Genomic DNA, 12,131 nt, shown 5'->3' with positions numbered 1-12,131 from the left:
AGAGTAGGTAATTTTTGTTTACTCTTGCAAAACATTGGAATCAGACAAAGTACATGGGTTGAATAGTGAGGGAGAGAAAATAATAAAGCCAACATTATTAATAAGGGGTAATTAAGAAATTTTAGTAAAAATTAATTGAATAATTTATTTTTTGAAACCCTAACAATTTCGAGAAAAAACTGCTAATCTCACTGCAAAATAAAGCTAATTAATCTTCCTTAACCTATATACGGGTATATAGATTAACAGAACCCATTTTAAAAAAGATCACCCGACCAGTTGTCCGTTAACGCATACCAGAGAACAACCACTATACTACTGATTTATTTAGGTTTTCGTATGTAAATATTTATATGGGGTCATGGAGGGTTGGATATTTATATGGCCACTCATGAAAACTCCTCTTTATGTAAAAATTTATGTGGGGTACTGGGGTTATGGCGGGTTCAATATGGCAGTGGGGCCAGTCCGACTGGTTGGTTTCGGGTAGAGGGGTCTGGGCCTGGCTTTCGTGTATAAAAAAAACATATTAAATTTTCGTATTTGTTAACGAGGGAGGATCCCCTAGCACTTTTATTCCCACACTATCTTACACACTGAATGTTATTTTTGTGAATAAAATCCAAACAACTACGATTTTGAAGCTAATATTTTGGAGCTGTGCTCCTGTTATAAAATTATATGTTGTCACTAAAAATGAGCGTATTCCAACACGTACAACATCACCATCTACTACTTTGAAAATGAGCCGTTGAAAATCAACGCATTTTTTATCATTGAAATTAAGATCGGTAGATATGATGTTATGCATTTCAGAATGTGCTCATTTTTTGTGGGTATGTATAGCTTTGCAAGAGGAATACATTCCAAAAATTTTAATTTCAAATTCATTATCGTTGGATTTGTATTTGCAAAATAGACCACAAAATGTGAGAGAGGGTGAAAGTAAAAGTGTGAAGAGATCATTCCTCTTTGTTAACAAAGCAAAATTCTACTAGTATTTATTTTGCCTGGAAATGTGACGTCATGATGACAAGGACTAATTAACCAAGAAACGACGGCTTTCTGTCGCCAACCAGATTTACCATAAGAAAAACCTAAACTAAATTCCCTTAAAAAGCACGAACCTAGACGCCGTAAGAGTCGTAGAGAGTTCAAAACTGGTAAGAAATTTAAACCTGAGATTTCTCTCTCTCTTGGTATTAATATACAGAATCTTAGACACGTATCAGAAATAATAGACAGTCACACAAGGAAAGAATTAGTGAGCGTGGGTCCATCATGTCAGTACCGCCACCACCATCATCTCTACCATTACCACCACCACCAAGACCATTGTATAAACAAAGATCATGGTCTCCTTCATCACCATCTGATATGTATTCAGACGAAGCATGGTTGAGAAGAAAAGGAGCTCATACAATAAGGAGAACATCATCGTTAAGTAGTATCACCGATGATGATTTAGATGAACTCAAAGCTTGTATCGAATTGGGGCTGGTGTTTGATTCACCTGATTTTGATCATAGAAAATTATCTGATACATTGCCTGCTTTAGGACTTTATTATGCTTCTAAGAAACAGTACAATGACAGCGTATCAACCAAGAATAATACTCCAACTCTGACACCGTCAGCGTCTTCGTCTTCAGTTTCTGAATGTGATGTTCTGTCTCCAGTCGGAAGCCCTAACGCCATATTTGAACCAGGTAATAACGTAATACTTTGACATATTATTTTATTTGTCCACTGACGGCTACTTCCAACAAGGTCTTTCCATTAGTCAGGTTACGTGAAGACATAAAGTAGCTGGTTCATCAGCAGTAGATTTTTTTTTCCATATATATATATTTATTTATTTTTGAAGCATATTAGCAGTAGAATTTGATTTGGATTTTTCATGTCTTTTTATTAACTGTTTTTTGTTTGTTTGTTTGTTTGTTTGGATTGGTGAAGGTGAAAATCCTCAATTGGTGAAGACAAGATTGAAGCAGTGGGCGCAAGTGGTAGCTTGTATGATGCGCATGCGCCACTCTAAATGATTTTCCTTTTTTTATCTCCCTCTCTTAATCTTTCTTTAGGTTGATTGTCAAAGTACATGATCTAAACATAGTGTGGAATAGGACATTGAGTCTCGCTAAGTGAGATTCATTTTAATCTTCTTTTGATTGTTCTTTTTTTTTTTTCGTTGTTGTTTAATTCGAAGGAACAAAAACGATGCCTCAGAAAGCTAAGAACATAATGATTTTGGAAAATCTTTTCGGTTTGTATAATCATGTTGCTAGTTGTTACTTCTCCTGCATATATTTTTTTTTTTGGTTGGACTACATATCAGTGGGTTGGAGCGGGGTACATAAATGATTGTTAATTGTGTTGTTCTGATAATAGACAAAGCTTAACAAAAGGGTTCTCTCTCTAATCTCTCTGTTTTATTTGTTCTTACCTTTTTCTTTCATTTATGGGGTATTTGGTAGATTATACGACCTTGCTACGGTACATTGCACTGACATTCTACCATTTCCATAGATTACTAACACTCTGTAAAATGCAAAAATGAGATCTTTGATACGTAAAATCATAAATAGGCTCAGTAGAATCTGCATTGAATTGGATAAGATTTTTTCGGTTTTTGCCGTCGAATACACTTGCCAGTTGCCATGGGCCATGTGCATGAATGTTGAAATTCAATCTGCATTGAATTTGTTTATTGTTGTTGGGCTTTGAATGTGAAAAAATCTATAAAACTGCATATGGGAATTATGTACTGGATTCTCTCCTCTTTAAAAAACCTAACAACTTGTATTACAGTAGTATATGTCTTATTCCTTGGGAGAAAATAATACAGTAGTATGTCAGTATTGTACATGTTTTATGGTTCATGATTATTATTGATTCCCACCACCCACGCTATTCAAGCCTGTGAGTTGTAGTAGTTGAACAACTAACTAGTGCACATGTGGGACAAATGAATCCACTACTTAAACCTAAAGTTACTCCTCCGATAACAACATAAAACAATACACCTCAAAAGCTTGTGTTGTTTAATGTTTTGAAATTTGAACAGAAATCATGCATGCGCGGAAGTGAAATGGAACCTACTAAAATTGTCAACTCTCAGTTCGTTAAAAAGCCTTTCCTCAACAAGATTATGATAATTTATGATATAGAAGCGCTGATCTCATTCCTTGTCATCCGTTCCACTGTATTGAATATGATTTGTAAATATCATGATCTAAATATAGTAGCAAATGACACACCATTTTAAAAGCAAATCCGACATGTACTCTAGTGTAATCAATGATCTCTAAATCCTAAGCTAAAACCAACTTGGACCCAACATCAATCCTTGACCGTAGACCATGATGTCAAGAGAAGGCCTCTAATTTCTTGCCGGTGTGTCCCCCTACTGGCGCTACATGACCCTTCGATTTATATAAATGGTGATATTATACTTAGGAACTAATATAAAGCAAGGAGTAAATGAAAAACTTGTTTGCAGAACGGAAAATGGATCATTTGTCCAAATATTTTTAAATCACGGTTCGAATGGACGAGTAAAAAATAGTTTGGGTGAAATGGCCAAAAAAAAAAATAGGAAGGATGAAACTGGATACATCCTGTGTAAATTAAAAATAAGAAAAAATATTTGAAAATGGGCAGGATGAAACTGGTTATATCCTACCTATTTTTACACTTTTGTCCATTTAAACAGTATCAAAATCTAACTGTCAATTTCGCTCAGAAATTGTTGATTTTAGCCTTTTTAACCAATTTTGTGTTTGCAAAAATTAACAACTAAAAAAATAAAATGCAAGTCTCAGTCGTATTCTCATCCCAAGAATATAAAGTCTGTCATCGCATTGGACTGCAAATTACTTGCGTAAGAGCAGGGAGTTGCTAAGCACGGTCATTTGGGGATAGCCGGGGAAATATCGATAATGGCCAGAAAGGGCATAGGGCAGGAACAGGGTGTCGCTTTTGGATCAAAGCTTGATTTATTTATTAATAGCAATATTTATTTAATATTCTGTTTGCTCACTGATAATAACAAAAATCCTAACAAAAAACAGTAAGGTCTGGAAGAAAGCTACAGACGGTCAGTCAAGCGCTACACCCATTCTCATCGCCATCACCCACAAGTTGCAAGAGATCGCGACTCTAGAAGTCTCGACAAAAATATTACATTCCCAATCAGACTTCCTGTAGAGCTGAAAAGAAAAATCCAGGAATCACCAATCAAATCAACCATCAAACACCTTACGATCATTCCATTTTTTTTCCGCCATTTGACTCACTTTTTTATGTGTTTGTTTGTGTAAATCCAAGGAATCATAACATGGGTTTTATGTAGAAATCACTTAGATTCATAAACATCTCTTTCTCTCATCTTTGAGAAAAAAAAGATTCGAAATTTGAGGGTTGAGAGGAGAGAAAGAGAGATTGTTTTGATGGGTGTTCAGAGAGGTACAGCAACAAGGCAAGATAGTTTTAATGGTGGTATTAGTAATGGTGGGGGGGCTTCATCATCAGGAACAAGCAATGGTGGTGGTAATAACAAGAAGAGATGTTCAAGTTTGATGCCTATTATTGTAGCCCTAGTTGTAATAGTAGAGATCGGATTTCTATGTCGTTTAGATATGGCTAAGAATGGTGATATGGTTCATTCATGGACTAATAACTTCTATTATGCTTCTATTGGTGATTCTACACCAACAACTGAAGAAAAGAAAACTCCTCCTTTAAGGGTTGAGAAGAAAAAGAACAATCTTGATAAAAGGATTACTGACAAGGGAGACGTTGTTGATGGTTGTGAGGCTTGGTTAGAAAAAGAGGATTCTATTGCTTATAATAGAGATTTTGTTAAGAACCCAATCTGGGTTGCTGGAAATGATCAGGTTTGTCTTCTTATTTACTTAATAGATTTGGTTTTGAATTTGATTGTTGATATTTGTTTGTATAGTGTAATTAGGGATTTGAGTAATTAGGAGATGAGAGTGACAAATTTTTTGGGGGTTTTGAATTGGTTAGTTTTTGTATGTGTATATAGGCTCAGGAGTGGGATACTTGCTCTGTTGGATGTCATTTTGGACATAAAAATGGAGATGATAAGACGCCGGATGCTGCGTTTGGTCAACCTGGTAATGGAGTACCTGGGATTCTTCGATCAATGGAGTCATCGCATTATTATTCAGAGAATAACGTTGCTCAGGCACGAGGGTGGGTAAGCACAATCCAAAATGTCTTTTTAGAAATAGGATTGATGCACTAGCTAATCTTGTTAGTTCGATAGTTCAGACTTTAGCCGATGAATTTGCAAGTTTGTGACTACATGTGAGGTGCTGAATTAGAAGTAATGCCCTTTGTGACTTGATAACCCTTTCAGTAAGCATTACATGAACACTGCTAAACTGAAAATATGAATCGAGTGTTCACAGGCATCCCTACAGTCTGAATTTTAGGCTACAAAAGTTAACCTTAGCACATCCAACCTTAAAATGAAACTACTGGCGAGTAACCATCTTTAATATCAGCTGTGACTTATCGCTGTTACCACTCCAGAACTATCAAGAGTTGCTGAAGACTAACGTTGCTATAATTTCTTCTGTATTAGGAAAGGGTTTAAAGTTGTAATGACAACTAGTCTCTCATCAGATGTTCCTGTTGGTTATTTTTCCTGGGCGGAGTATGACATTATGGCACCCTTACAACCGAAGACAGAAAAGGCCCTTGCGGCTGCCTTCATTTCCAACTGTGGTGCCCGCAACTTCCGTTTGCAGGCCCTTGAGATGCTTGAGAAGTCAAATATTCCAATAGATTCCTATGGTGGTTGCCATCGGAACCGTAATGGAGGTAGACATCATGCATATTACTCTGTATATCGTATTCCATTTTGGTGCCTTATTTTGAAACTTTTGTTCAGCTCCTTTATTGGGTTTGTAAAATCATGCTAGAATTATATGCTTAGTGTTGTCTGGCTGGCTTGTGAAGGGATCCTTGCTTCTCTTAGAGACATAGACCACAAAAGTTTAATTTAGCAACTCCTTAAATGCATGCTACAGTGACAACATTTATATTATTATTCGACAGCCTAGCATGTATCTTCTGCTGCCTGCTGTTGCTAATAAATAATAGTTTGTTGAGGTTCTTGACGACAAGAATAGGATACATGTTTTTAGGAATAAACTCTGCACCTGCTATGTCAAAACTCTTTTCTTATTCGTAGTGTACAATTAATAATAAACTTTCTATGACATATAAGTTAGTAGACAAGGAAACTTTTTTCAGTATACAAGACGCGTCTCTTTGCATGTCTGCAGTATGTCTCTGGCCAGATGTCATTAGGTTTAGAATAGTCTATACTCAATAGTCTTTTTATCAGTTGATTTACATCCATAGAAGAAGAATTTTGTATCTTTACAGGATGTATCATCCATATTGACATCCAAACACTGAAGGATAGAACATATTGATATGTATTAAGGTTTAGCACCTTATTGCTGCGTTATTCGATGATGGATTTGATTGTCAACTTGATTTTGGATTGTATATTGAGAATTTACTTTTTGTTATGTACAGCGGTGGACAAGGTAGATGCTTTGAGGCGCTACAAGTTTAGCTTGGCTTTTGAAAATTCCAATGAAGAGGATTATGTGACGGAAAAGTTCTTTCAATCTCTTGTTGCTGGTAAGATTACTATACTGATTCAGTTATTTTTGAGTATTTAAGTTGTCTGATGACATTTACCTTAATCTCACTTTGCATTCACATTACTTATGCGTCATTTCAAATCATCAGCCATCTTTTTGTGAATAAACTTTCAGGATCTGTTCCTGTGGTTGTTGGGGCTCCAAATATCATGGAATTTGCCCCTTCTCCTATTTCAGTCTTACACATCAAAACACTGGAAGATGTTCCTTCAGTTGCTAGAACCATGAAATATCTTGCGGAAAATCCTGAGGCGTATAATCAGTCGATCAGGTAACAATCTATGTTAGTTTAGCGGTGTAACCTTCCATCTTATTAAAAAGTCATTTGTACAATTCTTGTTCTCTCTTTTTTGTTCTATATGCTCCTATCAGGCATCTGATTTACAAGGGCTTTTTCATCATGCAGGTGGAAATATGATGGTCCATCTGATTCTTTCAAAGCCTTGGTGGACATGGCAGCAGTTCACTCCTCCTGCCGTCTTTGCATTCACCTAGCAACAAAGATCTTGGAGGCAGAAGAGAAGAGACCAGGATTAAGGAGACGGCCGTGCAAGTGTAACAAAGGCTCACAAACTGTATACCATTTATATGCAAGAGAAAGAGGAAGGTTCAAAATGGAATCCATTTTCTTAAGGTAGTCTCTCGACCATGGCAAGGAATGGGTTGATTAAAAAGCCTAGTTTGTAGGCTGATTATGTCCTATAGTTAATGAGTTAGGGACCATAATTTTATTAAATGCTAACAACTATTTCTAAAGATATGCCTGTCTTGTTGAGATCAGGTATGCGAATGTGACATTGGCGGGATTGGAGTCAGCGGTGTTGGCGAAGTTCAAGTCTCTGAATCATGTACCCGTCTGGAAAGGGGAAAGACCTGAGAAACTCAAAGGTAGTAAAGAACTAAAAGTGTACAAAATTTATCCATTGGGATTAACTCAAAGGCAAGCTTTGTACTCCTTCAAATTTAAAGGTGATGCTGATCTTAAGAATTACGTGAAGACAAACCCATGTGCAAAGTTCGAAGTTATTTTCGTATAGAATAAGTTTTAGGTCTAATACTTATAACCCACAAGGCGCAGCAGAGAGACAGGTGTTTTTTAGAGTCTTCTTTGTAGGATGATTGAAACACAATTAGTTAGGATATGTTAGGTTATGAAGAAGTCTGGATTCTTTATGGCTTGGCCAATTTATTTACGGTTTTTTCTTTTTTGGATTTTTTTTAAATCATGTTTGTCATGATTTTTACAGCAGTTGGATTGTGGTTAGTCGTTTCAATGAACATATTTTCTGCCCAAATGTCTAATGGAGTAAATTCTCTCTACTCCATCTCTTGTTTCATACATCTGGCCCTGAAAACTACTGCATTTTTGCTCTATGGTCATCTGGTCGATCCTGTGTAGAGGTGTCTAACATGATTGAGCCCATGTACCAACTCAATTTGACAACATTAAGTTCCTGTCCAGTCTAAAGGTGCTAACTCGATTTTGACCATCGCCATGCTGGATGATAGACGTGTTATTTTTGTGAGCCCTTGACAGCCGAAGTGGGTGACAGAAACAGTACCCACAACCAAAACCCATAATATTCCGTGCTAAAATAAGTTGAAACCTTTCACGAATTCACCAATGCAATTAAGACATGTGCTTGAACAAGTTCAATAAGTTCATGAATGTGTCTTGCTACAAAACGCAGACTTTGCGATCAAAATGGCAGAATCAAAACTTTGAAGTATGTGTCAGCAGTACAACTGGGATATTGGTTTCATATTCAATGTCTTGCATCAAGTACGCCACGCGGTGAGCTATGACTGACCAGGTTTTAAAGTACAGGGATAGCTCTGCCTCCTATTCTGTGGTGCAATGACTTTACATCAGGCAGTAATTAATGGGAATCCAATCTCCTCTGTTCTGTTGCAATCTTGACCTTACGATCGTGATGATTCCATCATTGTTATCTAATCGGACGGTTTGTAACTGATGTAGTGTTGATGGATAGGCTTACCTTACATAGTAGAACCCCAACGTCTGACGAACGTACAGAAGACGCATGATATTCAGCAGCCAAATTATGAGAATGAAAAAGAAATAGTACAAAAAACAACTAAATCCATTTCATAGATATATCCCTATTTCTTGTGGCGAAACAAAATACCATTATTGCTCGTGTCTTCCATTAAAAGTACACCATTCGAATTGCAACACGTGCTGGTTTAATCAATCATAAGCAATTCGGCAGACAGTATGTGTCCATCTAGGGACGGAGCGAACAACCTCAAGATACTTTTGTACTACGGGTCACCAAACTCACCAAAGTATGTCCAGTGACAGAGAGAGAGAGTCAGTACAAGAATGATACTATCGTTTCCGTTCCGCTAAGATAGAATAGTGAAGAATTTGGAAGAAGGGTGAAGAATTTCGAGATAGTTTTGTGTGGCTAACGAAAAGTACCGAGAGGGTTAAATACAACAAATGGAATGCACGTGTTTTACACGTTATGTACTTGTCAAAAATTAAAACCTATTGTAGATCTGAGGCTCATAGATGTGCGGCCAACTACGATTTGTTTTTTCATGTATATATATGTTGGAGTCCACATAACATTACCGATGCTAATCAATAGAAACTTCATGCCTCTTTACCTTCCCTACATTTTCACTGCAAAACGTCATCGGCATGAGTTTTGTCGCAGAATTAAAATGGAATCCTTGATTTCTAATCTCTATCTTATTCTCAATTTCTCCGCAATCACAAATAGGGATTTACCTCCATCAATGATTTCAAGTACCTTTATAAGTAATCTTTCTGGATCTAAATTATGATGGAGTTGGATTTTAAAGAAGCACGAGCTCGTCCCTAATTAAAATGGATTTCTTAAATTGGTTCCGCCTCCTTCGCAACAACAAGACTAGGTATATCTCAACCATTTTTTCTTTTTTTTTTGGATAATATCAAAATGAAATCTCTGCCATATTTGTATGTACATGATTTTGCCGTTAACTGTATTATCAGATGTTGTCTTTTGCTCTTTTAAATCCTCACATGTCTCTTGCATTGAATGGGCAGTTGACTTAACGTATTCTTCTAGTAATATGTATATATGCATGGACCATATCACCATCGTTTTCATGAAAAAAATAGAAATAAATTTGTATCAAATTTTCATTGACTCTTTTTTAGATTAATATTTGTTCGTCTCTTTTGGGATCAATTAATTTTTAACCATGGAGTTGTATATATATATATATATATATATATATCATTTTTGCATCATGTACTTTTGTCCGTATTTATGGTGTATATTGTAAATTTGTAATGAAGTACTCCCTCCGTACCACATATATAGGCGGATAGTTAAAATCTCTTAGATTAAGAATTCTTTTTTGATTTCATAAATAATCATGGTTTTTCCTGTTTTACCCTTTATTATATTCTCCATATTAGAGACATAAACTTAATTTTGAGGATAACCAAGCAACATAAATAGGGGTAAAATGGATAAAAACCATCTTGACATTGTCACTCTACCTATTTAATGATACAAAGAAAGTGCCAAATTCCGCCTATATAATAGGTACGGAGGGAGTAATTTTTTCCTGATATGTTATGTGTATTTTAGTAACCGACTAATAAGTGTTTTTTCCAAAATTTCTATGAAACTTTCATTGTCTGTTATATTTATTTTCTTTATGTGATTGTATCTACATATTGTGTCGTTATATTTTCCCAAACTTTTTTAACGCATATGTTTCTATAATGGGTTATGGATTGGCGTAATTATTGGCGTTTGATCAAGTATCGTCTTCAGTTAACGGGGTTATGATCACTGATTGGATTTTGATTATCATCGTTGACTAACCAACCCGATTGGAATATGATTTCATTTTTGGGCTCAGAAGTACTGGAGCATCGTTATTGTCTATTTAATGTGGAAATTATTTCCTTGTGGAAAATGAATATATCCCATTTAAAACTTTCTACCAATGACGATGTACTGTCTATAAGGTGAAGCCATATGCCCCTATATTGTCCTCAATTTACACTGAGTACATAAATCTTTGTTGAAAATACCTGAAGAGCTGTCAATGTTCAGACTATTGAGTTAGAGTCAATAGCTTCAATAAAGTTATGTTATAGTTAAAAGCACATGAATCTCAACTTATATGGAAGGACTCACAGAAAGTGACATGAGTCAGATTTATTTTCTCCCATTTTTGTACTTCATTCATAATACTAACGAACCAGTATATGTTGAAGTATGACAATAAGAGAACTATCTTTAGTAATCTATTCAACCTAAAATAAGTGGTTGACATGTGTTGTGAGATTCTCTTGGCCTGTTGAGATAAAGAAATTTCTCAAATTAAGCTAAATGTAGCAAAATTGAAAATGGAAAGAACCCGAAGTAATGAGGATTAGACGTACAAACTCATATAAATCATGTGAAAAGGGACATATGTATCACGAAACAAAGATGTACTTTCGTCTTCGGTAGTAATAGCACCAAACACAAGTATCAACCGAGCATGGAATCGGCTAAAATGTTGTAGCTCCCATCATAAACGAAAGAGTTGGAAATGAAAAAGTTGGAAATGAACCTGGTCATAGGTGTTGCTATATACAATGTAATGTGTATATCATAGTAGCAACCAATTTTCACATCAACTATAATTGCAACAAGAACTTTTCCTGGTCAATTGACTATCTTATCGAGTTAAACTAGATCCAATGTCTGCACTTATGGAATGAAAACACGAGACATAAATTCTCTAAAGCACTTGAGATATATTGGGTGACACGTAATATATATTCACTCTAAAGTACTTAAATTGAATCCCACTTCTATTACGTAATAAGGCTACACCGCTTATTAAAACTCTCAAGACCCAAGTGTCTAACTCATACTTGTTTTTCTTCCACTAGCTTAAGGAATTTAAACTAGTTGTTGAAATTTTTCCTTATAATGTGACTACGAGGATTGGATCATCGAGCGAAGCACTACTCAAAATTTGTTTTCAGGATAGAACAAAGACGTCACAAAATCTCTACATGTACCAAGAGATAATCACACCTTGTTAAATTCCACCGAAACCCATGCAAGTGGATATCATGTGGAAACTCACAGTGATGAGAATGTAATTGAATGCATCTTTTATAGTCTCTAATGTATTAGAGAAATTAGTGAGTCAATCTAGTGAAATGTAAATCACTATAGTATTTGGATTATTGAATCCATATTGACTCCTACGATGAAATGTTGGGAATTGACTCATGCAGGCTTTGGGAATAACCATAAAGCCACTTTGATTGTAACATGATGATCGTTTTGAAAGGACTCGTACGAACATCAATTTATTTGAGTGAATAAAAAACGGGAGAAAGATTGACAGAATGCGAAATGACGGCATATCTCTCAATAAGTGTTTAACC

At 35.7% G+C, this 12,131-nt stretch overlaps 2 protein-coding genes across 2 annotated transcripts; both read left to right on the top strand.

Annotated features, from left to right (window-relative positions):
* The first annotated feature begins 1,189 nt into the window (after positions 1 to 1,189).
* LOC113297787 lies at positions 1,190 to 2,119 on the top strand. Its single transcript, XM_026546365.1, has 2 exons — positions 1,190 to 1,708; positions 1,956 to 2,119. The coding sequence occupies exons 1-2, from the start codon at positions 1,282 to 1,284 to the stop codon at positions 2,039 to 2,041; spliced, it is 513 nt and encodes a 170-aa protein (XP_026402150.1). The 5' UTR covers positions 1,190 to 1,281; the 3' UTR covers positions 2,042 to 2,119.
* A 1,926-nt stretch (positions 2,120 to 4,045) lies between these two features.
* Positions 4,046 to 8,001, top strand: LOC113297777 (glycoprotein 3-alpha-L-fucosyltransferase A-like). Its single transcript, XM_026546359.1, has 7 exons — positions 4,046 to 4,894; positions 5,047 to 5,216; positions 5,611 to 5,849; positions 6,576 to 6,683; positions 6,821 to 6,977; positions 7,113 to 7,340; positions 7,488 to 8,001. Exons 1-7 carry the CDS (start codon positions 4,448 to 4,450, stop codon positions 7,741 to 7,743), a joined length of 1,605 nt encoding a protein of 534 aa, XP_026402144.1. The 5' UTR covers positions 4,046 to 4,447; the 3' UTR covers positions 7,744 to 8,001.
* Positions 8,002 to 12,131: the final 4,130 nt, after the last annotated feature.

This window comes from Papaver somniferum, chromosome 1 (assembly GCF_003573695.1).
Source record: "Papaver somniferum cultivar HN1 chromosome 1, ASM357369v1, whole genome shotgun sequence".
NCBI lineage: Eukaryota > Viridiplantae > Streptophyta > Magnoliopsida > Ranunculales > Papaveraceae > Papaver > Papaver somniferum.
Note: the sequence above shows the minus strand (reverse complement) of the source record. Positions and strands in the feature narration are given on the sequence as shown.